At 48.0% G+C, this 19,294-nt stretch overlaps 1 protein-coding gene across 1 annotated transcript in view; it reads left to right on the forward strand.

Moving 5' to 3' along the window:
• The first annotated feature begins 9,466 nt into the window (after window positions 1-9,466).
• The window catches only part of LAMB3 (laminin subunit beta 3), a 37,563-nt gene continuing 27,735 nt past the window's right edge, over window positions 9,467-19,294 (forward strand). The window contains exons 1-3 of the mRNA XM_030813070.1: window positions 9,467-9,574; window positions 10,959-11,023; window positions 11,821-11,975. Coding sequence (XP_030668930.1) covers window positions 10,996-11,023; window positions 11,821-11,975 — 183 coding nt within the window. The 5' untranslated portion in view covers window positions 9,467-9,574; window positions 10,959-10,995. The remainder of the gene's footprint in view (window positions 9,575-10,958; window positions 11,024-11,820; window positions 11,976-19,294) is intronic.

Raw genomic sequence — 19,294 nt, forward strand, 5'->3', positions numbered from 1 at the left:
ATGCTTTTAAGGTTTTTCAGGAGAGCATTCTTGTCGTGTTCTAGGTTTTGCAAATCTAGAATATTCACCACAGCAGCTTTTCCTACCAGTTTCCTTGAGATTGTGTTTTCTATAAATTGTCCCATATGTCATTTCCTTTTGGTGAAAAGTAGATTCCCTCAGTCTTGGTAAGCCAAATGTAGTGGAAAGAGCACAGACTTTGGAAACTTAAAAATCTTCTCTTGGGGCTGGGTGCAGTAGCTCATGCCTGTAATCCCAGCATTTTGGGAGGCTGAGGCGGGCCGATCACCTGAGGTCAGGAGTTCGAGAACAGCTTGGCCAACATGGCGAAACCCGTCTCTACTAAAAATACACAAATTAGCCAGGTGTGGTGATTGGCACTTGTAATCCCAGCTATTCGGGAGGCTGAGGCAGGAGAATTGCTTGAACCCAGGAGGTGGAGGTTGCAGTGAGCCGAGATGGCACCATTGCACTCCAGCCTAGGCGACAGTGCAAAACTCCGTCTCAAAAAAAAAAAAATCTGCTATTGAATTCTGGTTTCACTATATACTGGTCGTGGTGGACAATGCTATGTGTTTACTATGCCCTGCTTTGTTTTCCTCTTTTGGGCACGTAGGAAAATTACCTAGGACCCCTGTGAGTAGTTCCAGTCAATGAGTTGTAAGCCAGACTGATTGTGTCACTTCAGAGCTGAAGTGTGGAATAAGTGGGAGAGGTCTTCCATGCCCTATCTAACCTTGCTGCCATGATCTTTAAGGCCGTGTGTCCTGGTTGGTGCAGCTACAAGATGGCAGAAATGCCTAAGTGACGGTGTGGAACAGAGTATCCCTCTTCTCACCATTGTCTTGCATGTTTCCTTATGTGAACCACAAATAAACTTTTGTTATGTTAAGCTGCTGAGATTTTGTGTTTGATTTATTACTGTAGCAAAGCATATCCTAAAGTATTAGCTCTGTGATCTTGTGCGAGCTACTTAATGGTGAAGTTGTAAAAAGGGGAGTATAAGATCTTCCTGAAAGGGTCATCTTAAAGGACCACAGGGAGGGATGCCTAAACAAGGTATTGTGTATACATTTCTTACCATGGGGCCTGGTTCATAGGAGGAGTTGGAAAAATATTTTGTTTCCTTCTGTTCTTTCAGAAAAACACAGATATTTCTCTCTGGAGTAGTACTTAAACAGAGGGATAAATACAGTCTCTAATATCCAAGAAGCACCCATGCCATCTCCTGATGATGGAGGGACAGGCTTCTCCCTGCATTGTTGGTTCAGTTCTCAGTCCTTCACCTGGAGTGGCCTTTGACAAAGAGGCCCTTGCCCAGAGGATGCCACCATGATGTCACGGCATCTGAAACCCAGGGCACCTGTGATCCTTTCTAACCATTATATTTTGGAAGATTACTAACAGATGGGGGACTTTCTAGAGGAAGATGACCAGGTTAGGAAAAAATCTGGCAGTCATGGAACTGGATAAACAACGTACTGCGAGTGAGGTTGCCAGATATAGCAAATAAAAACACAGAAATCTCAGTAAAATTTCTGATAAGCAATACATATTTTAGTATAAGTATTCCCTGTGCAATATTTGGAACCTACTTACACCAACAAAGTATTCCAAGATCCAGTTTTAACTGGGATTCTTTTATTTGGCAATCCTAGCTACAAGGAGTCATGGTCTTTTGTTGGAAACAGTACACAAATATGACACAGAGACGTAACATCACAATCTTGGGCATATATACACATTTATACTTGAACAATATGAGCTGCTGGGTGTACAGAGTTCTGAGTGAGCAATGGGAAAAATCAAAATCATTATCCTGGGAGATATCCATGGGAGAAGCAAATTTGGACGAGAGTAGTAATTTTAGTTATCCTTACTTCTTTCTCCCAAAATATAGATAAATGAGAATTGACTCTAGTTCTTTCTTTTTGGTTTATCCTCACATATACAAGCAGTTAGGAAGCAGGAAAATAAGGTGCTGGTAGTTACTCATGTGTTCAGTCCTCCCTCCTTTCCTGTCTTCTTTCCTTCCTCCCACAACATTTATTGAGGAACTGTGTTAAGTGCTCTCTTGGCGTAACAAATTCTGACTCAAGAAGCAATACTTCTTAAAAATGGAAAATCCTATCTTACAAAATCTGCAATAATTCAGAAAACGTACACAGCATACTCTCAGGCAGTCAGTGGGTTTAGTGAAAGGGCATTCAGGTCAAGGAGGGAGCAGAGAGAGGAATGACTAAGCAAAGATCACTTGTAGTGAACAAGATTTACTCTTCTCATCCTAAATCTTTTTACCTTACTGTCACTGATTATTCTAGTAAAATACGCTCATTGTGGAAGAAGAGAGCACACAGATAAGTAGAAAGGGAGGAGAAACGTTAACATTTTATTTATTTTCTGAGTACTTCTTTCTTTAGAGTGAAATAGATTTGGGGTAAATTTGTTTTCGTTTTTTCTGCCAGCTAGTAGTACCTCCTAAACATTTTCCAAAGTTATAAAAATCTTTTTATCGATATTTAGATCAGAAGGGGGCAATTTTGAATTCTGTTTGAAAGGGAAAGAGTTAAATCAAGTAAAGAGTCATCACCCTTGTCTGATAGGTGAAGGCAGGGGCCCCGGGAGAAGAAGTGCCTTTTCTTTACTGCCATCAGACTTCCTGCGATTATCCTGAGTTCAGTTGCAAACCTGCTGTCCAGACTAGCTTTGACTCCTTTTTTTTTTCTTTCTTTTTTTAAATCAGTTGTTGGACTCTGGTTTTACTAACTCTTGAAGGCCATAAAACAATAAGTCCATTAGCTGATACTTGCCCCTCTGTCCTCTGTCCTCTGTGTTTGTAAACACTCCCTCCCCTCACACCCTTTGTCTTTCCCTATCCAGCAAGGCTGGAAGCATCCTCCTACTCCCAGGAGCTTAGCTCTGACTGGTCCCCCTGGGGGTCTTCTCTTTCTTTCTGGTCCAGGTCATGGCTACTGGGGAGTTTACAGCGCCTAAGGAATAGGGTGGAATGCACAAAGCACAGATGCTCAGCCTGGGGCCTGGGGCTTCCCTGGAGGAGGAGAAGAGGAATGGCCCAAGCCTGCTCATTGCCCAGTGAGTGACTTTATGAGCCATCTGGATGGGAGTGTTAGTTGCTTTATGTTAGCAGCTGCAACGACTGCTGATCATAGCCCCCAATATCTGTGTATGAGGCACACATGGGGTCAGACACCCTTTGTAGGGCATGGCCCTAGCCAGGCACTTTGCTGACAATTATGCATGTTTCCTTTAATCTTCACAGGATCCACGAGGTAGATGTGTCATTATTCCCATTGCAGGAATGGGACTATCGGAGATTAAACGAGCTGTCCAAAGTCACACAGATAGTGAGTGCAGAACCAGGACTTCAGCCTTCATCTCTCAAGTCTAGGCTTTTAACAACTGTCCTGCACCACCCTACACTGAGGGCACAGCATCCTATAGCTGGAGGGGGCTTCAGTATTTCCCAATCCTGGCTGCACATTAGAATCACCTAGGGAGCTTGAAAAACATGTCTCTGCCCGTCTGCCAGTGAATAATTCTCTGCATGAGGCCTGGTCTTGGTATATGATATGTTATGTTCTCCAAGTAATTCTGAGGGGCAGCCTGAGTAAGAACCATTAGAATCCAATACCTTTAATTATAAATAATGAAACAGAGGCTCAGAGAGGATCTTGCCCGAGTTTACGATTCTATTGAGTAGCAGAGCAGAGCTACGGTCAAGTCCGTATGCATACCCCAGTGTAGCCACAGGCGCTGTGGGCAGGTGCTGATTAAAAGCCCTTAGGTGGTGTTGATTCCAGACAAGAAGCCAGACGAACCCATTCTCTCTTCCCCATCAAACCACAAGGTGCTTATTTCTCCATACTCAGCCGCCAAATGCCAATTTAAACGTTAGGACACTTAGTTTGTCTGTCTAGTAGCCCTTTCAGGGATCATATTTAGAATTTGAAAGTCCTGTGGGGCAGCCCTGTGAGAGCTTCAAGAGCAGATTTCAGGACACAAAAGCCCCAGCTCACTCTCAGCCATTGCTTTCCCTCCTTCTTCCCCAGAAACTCCCGACCTGTCAGACCTAGCATGCCACGTGGCTAGGTGCCCCTTCAGACAGGCATATGTCTCCTCTCATGGAGGCTGGGCCATGGCCACATGGCCAACTACACATGGCAAATGTTATCCAAAGGTCACAGAGGTTGGACTTAGATCCCAATAACCTAATCCCCAGAGGTCAATGACCAAATAGAATCACAGAATAGAGACAGAGGTGATTGGGGTTAGAGGAGGGGGCGTGGTGATAGGCCAGCCTGTCTGCCAGAGGAATGTTGGGAAATATGGGAGGGGATAGAGGTGGTAAGAATGAAAAGATTCTTCTCTCTTCTCTGGGAGCCAGCCAGCCATGGGCTAGCATATGGCTCCACCAGGCGGTAGGCTGTACTGGGCTGTACCCCTCAGGAGGGCTGGGCCATTTGGAGGGCACACTGGGAGACAGAGCAGAAGAAGCTGCAGCCTGTGAGGTGGCCCAGGCTCTTGACGTCAGGGCAGGGGATCTCCTTCCTTTGGCAAAGGGGAAGTTGTGTCATCCTCTCATCATGCCCTCTGCTTCACCTTGTCAGCTCACCAGAATGTTGCGGTCACCTTCTGTCTTCCCACGCCTCCTGGCGTGCTCCTGTCCTTAGTCAGAGCCACCCCTGTTGGTATGAGGGAGGAAACCCTGCTGGTATGTGCTGGAGCCTCTGAGATGAAAGAACTGGAGGCCAGCACCTTCTCCATCTGTACCCATGCAAGAGAGGTTGTCAATAAGGAAAACAAATAAGGAGGCAGCAGCTGGTGGGGTTTGTTCTAGATGTCTGTACAGCATCAGTGTCACTCCTGGAGCCCCTAGATGGTATCAGTGCTTCTAGGTTTGGAACAAGGGCACAAAGAGGAGGGTTTTTTTTTTCGTTGTTGTTGTTGTTTTAAGACAGGGTCTCACTCTGTCACCCAGGCAGGAGTGCAGTGGCCCAATCTTGGCTTGCTGCAACATCCACCTCCCGGGTTCAAGCGATTCTCCTGCCTCAGCCTCCCTAGTAGCTGGGCTTATAGGCACCCACCACCATGCCCAGCTAATTTTTGTGTTTTTAGTAGAGACAGGGTTTCATCATGTTGGCCAGGCTGGTCTTGAACTCCTGACCTCAAGTTATCCAACCGCCTTGGCCTCCCAAAGTGCTGGGATTACAGGTGTGAGCTATCGCGCCTGGCCAACAAAGAGGAGTTTTTAGACATTGGGAAACATGGGGTCCAGAGTCTGGTGGACTCTGGCTAAGGATTAGCCAGGGTGGACTCTGGGAGTTCAGGCGATATGGCCCATCTTTGGCCCCGTGTAATGGTTAAGAATATGCGTGCTGGAGCAAAATGGCCTGGGCTCAAATCCCCAGTTACGAGCCAAGACCAAGTTATCGAAAATGTGCCTCATTTTCTTTGTCTGCAAGATAAAGGTAATTGTCTATCCCCACAGAGCTGTGGTGGGTATTAAGTGAGTGGATACATGCAAAGGGCTCAGAACAGTGCCTGGGCACTGCAAGCACTCAGCAGACGTCAGCTGTAGCGATTTTAGGCTGATTGCCTGGTTGTTCCCAGCCCTCGGGCTCAAGCTGTACGCGCAGTTGTCCACTGGGTGAACATTCAGGTTGGATAGGTGAGGGTGGGGAGAGGAGAAGGGCTATGGAAGAGTCACTCATGACAGGCGGCTTCTGTCCTGCTTAGCCTCCCCTCTCCTGAGGCTGGGCTCCTATCTGTGCCTCCGTAACTCACCAGGCCCACTTTCTCTCCCTGGTTCCTGGGGAGGCACAGAGAAGAGTGTGACCAGTTGTCTGGACAGCTGAGCAGTTGTGTTGTGGTGCAGGGCAACGCCAGCTTTAGTCACATGGCAAATCCCCAGGGCCGTTCTGGAGTCCACCCTGTCCCACAGACGAGGACTCAGCCATGATTCACTGTATTCAGGTGTGGCCTGAGCTTGAGTCACCTGGTGCCCCTTCCTCCAACACCTGAGAGTCACAGCCTGGACCAGATTCTCCTGTGCCCCCTGAACCTCTTCTCTCTCCTTTTCTTCCTCCTTTCCTCCTTCCTTTGTTCCCTATCCCTTGATCTCTGATTGAGCAGATCTTGGCTGATCTCCCTAGCAACTTGGACGGTTTGAGCCTGACAGATGGATAATAGACACAGTAGCTTAGAATGCCACCCCCACACCCTGTCAGAGACATTGCCAGAGATGACTGAGAAGCAGGCAAAGAACGAGACTGCCTCTGTCAATATGGTGACATTTCTGTAATTGGAGATAGGTGCCTCAAAAAAGACCTCCGCACTCTGGCTGATACATGAATTTCCACTATTAGTAATCCATCCCAGTGCCCAAAGCCTGGATTGTCCCCTCCGAGAATGCAACTACACATAAAAGGCACGGGGGATGCATTGAACTATATCAATTGTTTGTACTTTAGTGTGGATCCATTCATTCCACAAGTATTGAGCACCTACTATGTGCCAGGCACTTGGGAAACAGTAGTGAATAAGATAGAGATCTCTGCCTTCTTGGATATTACATTCTAGTTGGGAAGAGACAGAAAATAAGCATGATAAGTAGATAAATTATATAGTTGGTTAGAAGCTGGTAAGTGATGCCCCCCTACCAAATAAGTAAATAAATAACTCACCAAAATATAGGGTAGGTGGGGTTAGGAGTGCTAGGATGGGGGACAGGGATGGGGCAGGGAAGTTGGCTGTAATTTTAATAGTGTGTTTAGGGTAGGCCTCATTGAGAAGTTAGGATCTGAACAAAGACTTTGAAAGAGGTCAGAGAGTTAGCTTTGTAGATATCCAGGGACAAGAGCGTTCCAGGCAGCAGAAGCAGCTGGAGCCAAAGCCCTAAGCCTGAGCTAAGACAGGGATAGAGGCCATTGTAGTAGAGGTGAAGAATAATGGGAGGAAGGTGGTGTAGGGTCCCTAGACTCTGAAAAAGCTCTGGCCTTGGCCCTGAGTGGGATAGGGGCATGTGAGGATTCTGAGCTGGGGGTACGTAACCTGCTGTGTTAGGACTTGACCGTGTATCAGTGAGGAGGCTGTTGCAGACGTCCCAGGAAGAGAGGCTCAGGCCAGGAGGGCAGAAGTAGATTCTGATTATTATTGGAAGGGGGAGCTGACTGAATTTGCTGATGGAGTGATGAGGTTTGAGGGACACTGAAGTCTGGGGTGACTTCACTAGCCACTTTCCTGAGCACACATTTTAATAAGCCAAGGCTCTAGGGCAGATAAGTGCTCTGATATAGGAGGATGGGCACAGGGAGAGAGGAAAGGTGTGCACACGGGATGCTGAGGGGCTCGAGCCACAGTACCACAAAGCTTTAATCTTAGCTGGACCCTGATCTGGCCTCAGGCTCTATTTTAGGCTACTTGACTGAACAAATTGGGTTCTGAAGTTCCAGAGCTTGTGCCTGGAGCCCTGGAGTTCTCAGGGGACTGGATCCCTACTTGGAAATGATCAGCAGCCCTCAGGAGTGAGGCTGGCTGGGCTGCTCTTGGGGGTCTGCATAAACAGCTTCCTGGACTTTGCCGGGAGTGTGGGGGGAGAGCCAAGCACAGCAATTGGCACGTCCCTCCTGCGAAGCCAAACCACTCCAGGACCTGCCCAAGCCTGTGAAGTCTGAGACACCGCATATGTATTTACCTGAGCTCATGGCCTCAGATAAAGGGAGGAGGAGGGGGATTTAAGGGGCCCCAGCTACTCATGGTGAGGCCCACCGCACACCTGCCCTGCCTTGTCTCCTCTGAGGATCTGGGATTGCAACACCTGCTTTCTTCTGCAGAGTTAATTATTAATGAGTTCTTTGTCACATCCTCTGGTGATGGGCAGAGGGCAAAAGTTTCCTGAGCGCTCTGAGTTCAGGGAGTTGGGGAAGTGGAGAGAAAGAGACCACCAGGTGGGAGAACTGAAAACACAGGTGTGTCAGTGTCAGAGCTGACCTTTCTCTGTGGGGGACTTCAGGGAGGTCTCTCTGTGTTGAAGGGACACTGCTTCTACTGACCCTTACTTGCTGAGTTGAGCTAGATTTCACTGGAATGCTTACAGGGGGCAAGACTCTAACATTTATTGGAATATCAATTATGCATCACCTTACATCAACAACTTACTGCCCACTTGCTAATTACACTATTTCTTCTGCCTACCTGAACTTATGCTAAATTAGAATCTGAGGGTTAGAAATGCCCAATTTAATCCACAAAATTCTACATTTCCCCCTTAAGTGTCTTCAAGCCAATTTCTTGGACATAACCCTCCAATGGTAGAGAACTTTCTGTTTAGGAGACACTGACGAAGTGGAATAGTAGTTAAGAAGCTCCTTTAAATAGCAACTTTGAGGTCCTAGCATTCCAAAACGGTGCCAGTGCAGGCTCTCCAGGGCCAAGATGTGGACTGGTTGACCCTCCAGGTTTCCCTAAAAGCTCTCCTAACCTGGGGGAAAGAGTGTCCTGTGAGACCAGCCTCTCAATTTGGACCTGCCACTTCCATTTACAGTGGCCTGAAGCCCAGGAGCCCTGAGCAAGGAGCCCACAAAAGAAGCTGTGTTCTCAGGCCTGGCAGGAGGCCAGGGAAAGTCTGTTTTGACTTTGTCAGTCAAGCTATGCTTCAGCCTTTCCTTCCACCACTTGTGGTCCGGGCTGTTTTCTGGCCCTCCAGGCAGGCATTCCTGCCCAGGGAGGGAGGGGCTAGGAGACTAACCCTCCCCACAGGTGGGAGGAGTGACTCACAGGCAGCTACCTGTCCCAGGGCTCCCTGCCAACCCTGTGGAGGGAGCTGGAGGCGAGCCATTTAGTTACTCTGCTCATTTCTCTTAAGCTTTCCTTGGATGAGTTGAGCTTTGAATCCTTCCTGATGAACCTTGCCTTTTAAGGATCCTCCAAATTCCCTAAGAAGCTGGGATTTTTCATTTTTTTTTTCACTGGGAAGGGGAATGGTGCTTTCCAGGGTCCTGGATGTTTGAGTCTTCTCACCTTCCAGCCCAGTGACATATCTGGGGCTTTAACTCTCTATATAAGCCCTAATCTTTGTGTTCTCTGCCTGATCTTCTGTCTGGGGTGGTCCAGGTCACAAGAAGAAGCTGACCCCTGCTGGCCTTGGGAAAATGCTGAGCTCGTTGCCTGGCACAAATGCAAGGGCCCTTCCCCACCCTATGAATCCTGGTCTCTGATGATCACTTACGTGTGCCTGGTGTTTTCTGTTTGTGGTGCCCCTTGCAGCCCCCACAGGCAGGCGGGCATTGTGGAGCTCACTGCAAGGCCTCTGGAACTGACCGACCGACCGACCCACTTGCCCAGTCCCGTCCTGGGAGGTGGGGGTGCAGTGACGACAGATGGGTGTGACGGCTGCTAGATTCCTGAGACCCGCCCTGCGGTGGGGCTACACCCAGCCAGGGAGTCTCCAGAGGTGAGGCTGTTGTTTAAAAACCTGGAGCCAGGAGGGGAGACCCCCACATTCAAGAGGAGCTTTCAAGCGATCTGGAGAAAGAACGGCAGAACACACAGCAAGGTATGTTACCTGTCTTTACCTGCCTGGTGCGGGCCAGATGTGGGAGGAGGACTGTATCTCTGGATGCCTGGGGCCTGGTTGCAGGGCCTGATTTATTCCTCTTCCTGGGAGCTCACTCAGGTGAGCTAGATTAAAATGTCTGCTACAGTTTTGATTTCTTTTTCACATTTGATAAGCACCTCAGTGGCTTAGAAGAAAGCAGGTTCAGATTCGGGGTTGAGCATAAAAGAGAAGTGAAAAGGGTGGGCTGGCCTGGCTCAGAATGCCTACTTCCAGGGGGATTTTCAGTCGGGGGCAGGAAAGCTGAGAAAGCACTGGATGAAAGTCAGAAGATGGGTCTCTCTTAGGCCATTGTTAGCTGTGGAACCTCAGGTCACATGTTCCCTCCCTGGGCCCATGACTCTTAGGAGAAGGATTGGAAGGAATGATTTTGAAGCATTAGGATCTATAATTTAAAGATGCCAGGAATGTCCTCAGTTCCCCACCCTGCCCCTGCCTTGCCAAGCCCCCAGCCCTCCACCCCAGCCAAGAGTTTGTGGCTGTCATTGGAACAGAGTGAACATCCAATTCAAGGCAGAGGGGGTCACTGCATGAGCAAGGGTGGGGCATGTTTCCACAAGGCAGGCCTGCCTCTGGGACCCCACAGTGGCTTTCGAGCATCCTTCCCCAGCCTCCTTCAGAATCCCTGCTTTGTGGCCTCCCAGCCCCACCCCTCTTGTCGAGCCCCAGCCCATCATTGAAGACATTTTGGGTTGCTTCTCTTTCAGAAGAAATCCTCACTCACTTGTTAAAGACAGCCATACATCTCTCCCTGTCGCATCCCAGAATTGTGGGCACAAAGCCTCAAACTCAAAGTGGCCCTGAATGGTACTGGAGGCCATGCCCATGACAGGAGAAGGCTTGCCTCCAGGCTGTCAGCCACTCTGACTCATTCACTTTGGGCGGGGCTGGGTTGAGGCTGCTGGTCTAGGCCCTGAGAAAAGCCAGCCCTCTCTTTCGGGGCAGGAACTAGGTCTTGGCACTTCCTACAGCTTTTCTCCTGCAAAGGGTCCAGCCTTTTCCTGCTCCCCACGTTGTCCTTATGGCTGTGTGGGGTAGGGCAGGGTCCACACTCCTTCCCATCCATTTTAGAGGAGGAAGCTGGAGTCTGGGAAGGGATGGGATTTTCCCAGGGCACCCTGTGAGTCTCATGCCACTTGAGACAAGGGTCTAGAGCTCCAGCATTTTCCAAGCTACAAATGTATCTGCTGCTCCAAGTGTCCTAGATCAGGACCCTAGGTAAAGACTTCTGAAAAAAACTTGAGTCTCAAAACAGAAAAGAAAAAGGGCTTCTGTGCTCTAGGGGTTTGCACTATTGTACCCAGGTTGCTTTGCTGTGTCCTAGGTAAGGTCCTCTCTGGGGATCACCCCATTGGCCGAAGATGACACCACTCTTCCTCTTGTCTTTTGGTAAGTACCCCTTCCTATCCTTCCAGGCCCTGTTATATGGCAGGGAGGCGACAGCCACAGGGAGGAGGAGAGCTTACCAAAGTGTGGGCATCACCTGCCACCTGTAGTCCCTTCAGTTGGGAATACTTGTCTACTGGGGACACCTGTGAGATTTCTCCATTCCTTTAGGCCTTTGGGGAGACGATTCTCTGCCACTCTGGAAAGGCTCCCAAATGTCTTCTTATTCTTATCCGAGGGTGGTTTGTGGTTTCCTGAGTGCTCTCCACAGTTTCCCATCCTTTCTCAAGCTGGTTCCAGAGCCACTGTGGCTTAAGTTCCTGTTTTCCAGTGAATTGTAGCTGGGCACTCACAAAGTGTGGCTGGGGCAGCTTTGAAGATAAAGGAACAGAATGAATGCAGGCCTTTCTTAATGTTCCGCCAATGGCTCAGCAGTCAGCCCTCCTCTGGGCTACTGACAGAGGCCACGATGCAGGTGGAAAGAGCTGCAGACCTTGTCATGATGGCCGAGTCTATGTCTCCAGTCTGGTTCTAAAAGCCATATTTTAGGGTCATCTATGGTTTTTGGTTGCCAGTGTTTCTCCTCTTCTCCTTTTCAAGTTTTGAGTTCTAGAATATGAAATCAACTTTCAAAAGATAACAGTATCAATACTGCAATTATTACCACCAGCAGCGAGTGGAAGCTTGAGTGAGGGAGAGGATATAATCTTGCTAATGTCAGCTTCCCTGAAAGATACTGGGGTGGCCTGCAAGGTCCCTCTCTTTCTGGACTGCACCATCACGCATTCCTGTGATTTCAGCCTTGCCTGGCCTCCTGCATGCCCAGCAAGACTGCTCCCGTGGGGCCTGCTATCCACCTGTCGGGGACCTGCTTGTTGGGAGGACCCGGTTTCTCCGAGCTTCATCTACCTGTGGACTGACCAAGCCTGAGACCTACTGCACCCAGTATGGCGAGGTAGGCCCTACTTCCCAGGACTAGAGGAAGGCGGGATGGGAGGGGTGTGTGAGCTGCCATTTGTCCACTGAATACTTAGAATGTACTTGGTGTAGGCCAAGCCCTGTGCACTACGTGGACTGGGGAGTGCAGTAAAAGTATAAGGCCAGATCCTTGCCTCTAAGGAATTTACCTGTTGGTTGGGCAAGAGGAAATGTACTCAGAATTAACTAAATAGCTCATTTCTCTCTTATCTCTCTGAGATGACACGGAGTCTTTTCTCAGTCCTTGGGCACGGGCAGGATAGTCTTTCAAGTCTTGGGAATAGGCAAAGAGGCCAAACACTGGCCCTTTAGGTGTACGGAGCCTCATGTGTTATTTGGTGCTGGGATGTGTGGGCCGAACTGTGTTCTTGCCATGGCAGGAACTGAGCTGTGCCATGGTCAGTGAGATAGATGAGGAAGTGACTTGAGCTTACCCAGCAGGGTCAGAGGCTCAGATGTAAGTTGGATCAAATCCAGAAACACGATGCTTTGAGCTATGACTAACATTGCCTGTTAGGCATGGCTTTTACAAACAGCTGTTGTATTTTTCTTCTAATTTGTCTCTGGGTCTTTTTTTGTAGGAATTTTGGTTTTCTTTTTGTTTGCCCTCAACAGGGTGAAATCTTTCTTTACCAAAGTTGAAATCACTCAGTGTTTTCTTGTCTACCAGCTGCCTCATTTGGCCATTTTGCTTGAACAAGGGAATGGATAAGGGAGTGATTTGTCCCGAGTTGCTGCAGCCTTTTGGGGAAAGAGACCGGGGTTATCTGTCCCCTTTCCAGGCTGCTCTTGTCTTCTGGGCTGTGGAAGGTGGTATCTGATATGGCCTCTGGGCCTCACTGCCCTTCTAGTCCCTGTGTTCTCTTGGCTATTTTAGTCACAGATGGTATAGGGAAATGACTGGAATCACTGAGCAGAGATGGCTGTGGTTTTTGCATCTCACCCACTTGGATGTGGGGAAGCCCATTTGACAGGGTTGGGTAAGATGGCCAGTCCTAGCCAGGACTCCCTGTGGGTCTAGATTACTCCATGAGCATCAGGGGACCTGGCAGTATTGAGTATTGAATTTTTAAAAAAATAAAAATTAAAAAAATTTTTTTTTTTTTAGGCAACAGTGTGATTTTGGCTGTTCCCTCCACCCATAACCTCCAAATTATGAGCCCATATCTAAAAATTTCAGGGAGACCTCTGCCAATTTCCTTTCTCAGGCTGACTTGCATTTTGGGAGGGGGGGCAACGAGAGGTCAAAGACACCTATATTGGGATGTACCTTTGATTCCAGTCCTGTCTGAAAAGTCTCTCCTCCTCCAGGCCTGGGGCTTTTGGTTTCACACTGGCCTGCCCTCTGCCTCTCTGATGCCCCAGGAAGCCAACTGTCTTCTCTGCTCCTGAGTAGCCCCTTGAGAGCAAAACAGGGTGCTTATAAAACAGAAGTCTAGACTTTTGCAATCCTGGGGATGGATAAATCTCAGCTATTTTTCTGCTGTGAAAGCTGAGAAGCACTGGCTGTTTCTTCTTTTTTTTCTAAGGGGGAATAAATTTATCTAGCCTTTTGGAAAGAATAGAGGATGGCAGGGAGTATCTTTAGTGTAGTGTGTAATTTCAGGTCTGCCACTGACTTGAGGTGTGACCTTGGGCAAGAGATTACCCCTGTCTAAGCCTCGCTGTCCTTTTCTGTAAGTGAGTATTAGATGAGGTGGTCTTTAGGGTCCCTCCTTTTCCCTAACATTCTTTGGCAATGAGCCGACTGCTGACAATCAGCATCTCTCCCCCATCTTCCACCTCTCTGTCTTGTTTCATTTCTCTTTCCCTCACTACTACATGCCTACCCTTCACAGAAGCCATGGGTTTCAGCAATGAAGATAGATACTAAAGGCATAGAGACTCCCTTTTCATTCTCTGGACAGATATACCCTGAACTCTCTCTGGGTGCACTGGTGACTGCATGATAAGAATTAGAAATTAAGGTTTTAATTCTGCTGAGTTCTAATTTCAGTTTTTAAGTTTATTTTGTTATTAAATGATACTATTGGCTACTATAATTCATTAAGCATATAATAAAAGTGTCCTCGGCATCATATTAAGAGTTTTATATAAATTATCTCAAATAATTCTTATAACACCCCATGAAGTGGCTCTTGTTTTCCCTGTGAGCTATTGGGAGGGTTTGGGTGTGTGCTGGGATCTTAGACTTCCGAGAGAAACACATTGTGTTTTGAGTTTTCTGAGTAGTTAGAGATAGGGGGTGTACTGGACAGCCACAGCCAGAAATGAGGCTGGCCAAATGCAATGCTGTATTCCTACTGCCTCTCCCTTCACCCTTCCCTATCACCCCTCTCACCACTCTCTACTAGTTCCCACTCCCACAGATACACCTCCATGAGGCCAAGGCCTCTGGCTAGTGCCTCTGTTCTATCTCCATGCAGGGATGACATAGCGAGCCCTAAGCCCAGGACCAGATCATTCTTTTGTGCCACATCCTACTGATGTGACATGAATGCAAGGACAATGGGGTGGAGATTTATGACCCCTGGACATTTCCGCCTTGCTCACTCCACTCCCCAACCCCAGTTCCAGCCAACTAACAGAGGCCGACTCAGCAGAATGGAGTTATAGGAGCAGTGGAGACTCCTTTTAGTTCCAGAATTGTCTCTCCTAGTTCCCTGCCTCCAAGCATGGCTTCCTTTTTGTGGACCAGTCTTAGCCTGTTTGCATGTCCTCCTCTACCCAATTCTGTCTCAGTTGCTGAATCCCACTGGTCTCAAGGGCTTGCTTCTGTAAATTCCGGGTCCATGTTGCAACCCTTGCAATGGACATAGGTCTTGGCCAGCTTTGCCTTATGGCATCTTCTCTGCCTCCCCAACTTTGCCCTTCTGGGCTCATCTGCTTTGATGACCCATTAACTGTCTGTGGTTGGGACAAGGCTGTTCTTTGCCAAAACGGCCTGAAACTGTAGTCCCATCACCCTGGCCTCTTGCTTTCTTTCTTCCAGCTCCTAGATGGATTCTAGGAAAACTCACTGCACTATTATTCCCTCAGTCTCAAGGTGTGGATGAAAATGTCTGTGATTCTGTGATGCTTCCCCGCCCTCATTTACTTCTGTGCTATCCGTGGGCCTCATTTGAAAAATGGGCTTCAGTGGTTGTCATGAGCACTCTATAAAAGAATGTGTAAAGTGACCACCAGCATGGTGCCTGGCAGATGCAAACTGTTCTATCCAACCCTTCTCTCCTGCCTGCCTCCTGGTGGCTGCATCCACATGCAGAGGCTGCCCCATCTGTGAATCACACTCCTGAGCATTTCTTCCCTGATCAAGACATGCATTCGCGTACCTCACTAAAATCCACCCATCCCTGGGCTGCCCTCCTCTGTGCCTCCCAAGGTGATCGGTGCCAATCTGACTTAGAGTGAGCTGTTGAAGAATCCACAGGCGGTCATGGTTAGTGAAGTCACCCCAGACTGGGGGTGAAAACTCCCTCATTCTGGTTCTGATTCTGACACTGATAACAGGGATGTGACCTTGTGAAAGTCAGGGCTCTTCTCCAAACCACCATTTTTCCACGTGTGAAGTGAAGGAGTTGGGTTAGTCAACCTTTGCCGTTTATTCAGCTCTGGCCACTCAGCTTGCTTCTCAGAGACAGATGGGCTGTGTGTGACCCTGAGAGTCCACTGTTCTCTCTCAGGGCGTGTGAAGGCAGGGGCTGCACCATGCCCTTTGGTCATTTCCCGGATGGCACACATTCCTCAAGAACCAGCGGATTTGCCGGAAAGCTTTCCATCCCTGATTTCTGCTCCCGACAATGTCTCCTCCAGTGTTGTGTCTGCTCCCCTAAGTGCTTTATTTATCCCCCATTCCCTCCCTTTCTGGGGAAAAACTTAATTGCCCAGCTGCCTTAATAACAGTCTTACACAGCGCATTCCTCAGGTTAATTATCTATGTAAGCCAAACAGCTGTCATTTTTATCTCTTGGAAACAAGCTGAGGAACAGTAGCCAGTTGGAAGTCCCTCCTCTCTAATAAGCGCAGGCGCACATGCATGTATGTGCACCCTTATCCCCCTCCCCGCTGACACACACACTCCAACGACCACTGCCTTTCTTTGTTTGACAGTTGTCTGTTTTCTTGATTTTCAGAAAGGCTAATGCGTAGGCAGAGGATGTGTTCGTATACGTACTATGATCCCTGTACTCAACCCACAAGGGATTTTGAGTCTGCCTCTGACCAAAATATCTGCTTTTTTTTTTTTTTTTTTTTGGGAGACGGAGTCTTGCTCTGTCACCCAGGCTGGAGTACAGTGGCATGATCTCGGCTCACTGCAACCTCCACTTCCTACGTTCAAGTGATTCTCCTGCCTCAGCTTCCCAAGTAGCTGGGATTACAGACATGTGCCACCATGCCCGGTTAAGTTTTGTATTTTCAGTAGAGACAGGGTTTCACCATGTTGGCCAGGCGGGTCTTGAACTCCTGACCTCAAGCGATCCGCCCACCTTGGCCTCCCAAAGTTCTGGGATTATAGGTGTGAGCCACTGCCCCCGTCCCAAAATATCTGCTTTTTTGGTTCCCAGAAGCTCTAAGCAGGTCTAAAGTTTCCAGAGCTCTACATTGGGAGTTTACTGTTTTGGATGAAGCATTACTGAGTTCCTTATTTAAAACACAGACAACCTTGAGAAAAGCACCATATCAATCTATGACCTACCATTCATCCCTCAGCAAGAGTATGTTTATCAGAAACTTAGATGTGACTTTTGCAAAGGGACCCACGAGACCCAGAATGAGTCTTGTTTTGAGGGTATAGAAGAAAATGGAAAGGGACATTGTAGGGAAAAATTGCTATCAGAGAGAAAAAACTTGGGTTGGTGGAATGTGAGATTCTTGGGTCCTAATTGTTATGGGCTAAGGAGTAGGGCTCGTGGGGTTAAAAGCAGAGAGGAGAAATGTGAAATGGGAAGGCCCGAAGACAAACCTGGATGGCCTCACAGCTTTGCCAGCCTGGCTTCTCACTCCATTGCTTCTGGGGTCCAGGCCTGCGGAAGCCTCTGGGAACTATCTTGCAGACCTACCTTGCTTCTTTTCCTGGCCTACCCCCTACCTGTGTGGCCCTATGAGGGGCTGTAGCCATTGCCACTGGCAGGATCTGTAGAGGTCCCCGGCACACTAGCCAACTTTCTGCACTCAGGACCACGGGACATCCCTCTTTCTGGAGATGTCTGTGCTGGAGTTGAGGTTGCCTTTCCAGCAGGGTGGAGTGAAGAAGAAGAAGGGAGTTTCCTGAAAACCAACTCTGAAATTGTCAGTGGTTGCCAAGTGATTGTTATGTTCCTTGAATCAGAACAGCACCAGTATGCTAGGGAGGGGAAAAAAAAAAAAAAAAAAAAAAAAAAACAGCACAGGTAGTTTTGGAGTCAGACAGGTGGGACAAGAATCTGTGCTTCATCCCTTGCTAACTTTATGGGCTTGGACACATTTCTTAACTTATCACTTTCCTAATTTGCAAAATGGGGATACCTACCATTTGTAAATGTAGTATAGCTACCTCAGAGATTTTGGAAGGATGGAGTAAGATAATATATGTACACTGCTCAGGAGTGAGGCTGGTGCAGTGTAATTTTTGAGTGTGTAGCATATATCATCTCTATAATCAGCTTCAGAGAGTGATTTCTGAATTTAGTTAGGATAGAAATAACAGCTGTACTGAGTTAAGGCTTTGGTCAAAATTTCACTTCGTGATAAGGAAAAAGACGAAGTTGAAAGTATCTCACATACAGCTGTCCTCCCACCCAGCGCCTGCAGTAGGTGCTGACTTTTGATCTTCATTGCCAATATGCATTGACATAGAAATGCTGAGGCTTTTGAACTGCAGTGGGTTCTAATGGAGGCCTGGCTGACCATAGGCCTCGAGGATCCCCTTCTCCCTGTCCATATTGCTGGAAAAAGTGTTTATCCAGGATAGCATCTGGTGCATGTCTTGTTTTTCTCTTGCTTTCTTTGTCTACTTGCTGAGAGTGACTTTAACTTCTGGGCTGATGTGCTAGAGCAGGGAAGAATTCTAATAGCATGTTAGAACAAGATGGAACTTTATTATCTCATTCAACCCTTGCATTTCACCAATAAGCATGTGGAAGTGGAGGAAATGTATTTTCTTGAAGGCAGCTAGATTTTTTTTTTTTTTTTTTTTTTTTTTTTGCTTTTGGCCCTGGCTGGTGGCCATGACCCGACCGTAGCTTCTTAGATGAACTCAGACAGCCCTCTGGCTTCCTCATGGGAGGGAGCTGGGCCATGCATAATCAGAGCCTGTTTTCCTATTTTCTCCCAGAATTAGCTCTGTATTTTGCAAAGGCTCAGAGTTTTTACTTGTGTGTGCCCTCCTTTTCCACCCATCTCCACCATGATTCAGGCCCCTGCTGGCTCTTGCCCTCTTGCTCCTTTGCCCTCCCCTGACTCTCTGTGAGGGTTCATCTTCCAGCCAGACTGCTGAGCTTCTAGAAAGCTCTAGGATAAGGGAGAAGGCCTAGCCTTTCCAGCTGGAGAGCAAGCAGGAGCCAAACTGGCTGGAGGCCTGACAGGCTGAATTGATAATAGTACTGTGTCTCTGAGGTAATGCAGCCAGGAGAATGCCAGTCAAATGACCCCAGAGAGGGAGGCAGCTGCAGCAGAGAGCTGCCATCGCTGGGAGAGATGGGGGCACATCACATATGAGAGAGGAAGCGCCTCACACTGAGAATCACACATGCACCCGATGCTTACAAATGTGTGCACCCTACATATAAGCATACAAGAATAAAGCAGAAAGGGAAACTGAGGCCCAGAGGGAAAGGATAAATTAGCAGCTTGTCTTCATGTGGGCTTCTGCCATAAACTGCTCCATTTCAGGCTTCTGTCCTGCTAGCTCGTTGACAGGCAGAGCTACTTAAAATACCTGTCTCGCCTGTTGGCTTAGCTTGTCTCCGAGGATTGAGGTAAATTCCTCCTTTGGCTATGTTACTGTGATAAGCAGCACATAGTTTGTAAGCCTATGATGCCATCTGATCCCGCCATCAGTGCCTGCACATGTGGACAGAAGGAGAAGAAGGCATGGGTGCCCCAGATTATCCCCATGAAGCCTGAGGGAGGAGCAGGGCAATAAACCCTGGCCATTTTTAGTTGGTTTTGTTTTATAATACTATTTGCTCTCCTGAATATAAAAGTTAATATGTATCCAAGGTATAAAAGTTTAAACAAGCTGGGTGCAAGTGGCTCACACCTGTAATCTCAGCACTTTGGGAGGCTGGGGTGGGTGGATCATTTGAGGTCAGGAGT

The sequence above is a fragment of the Nomascus leucogenys genome, chromosome 5 (assembly GCF_006542625.1).
Source record: "Nomascus leucogenys isolate Asia chromosome 5, Asia_NLE_v1, whole genome shotgun sequence".
Lineage (NCBI taxonomy): Eukaryota > Metazoa > Chordata > Mammalia > Primates > Hylobatidae > Nomascus > Nomascus leucogenys.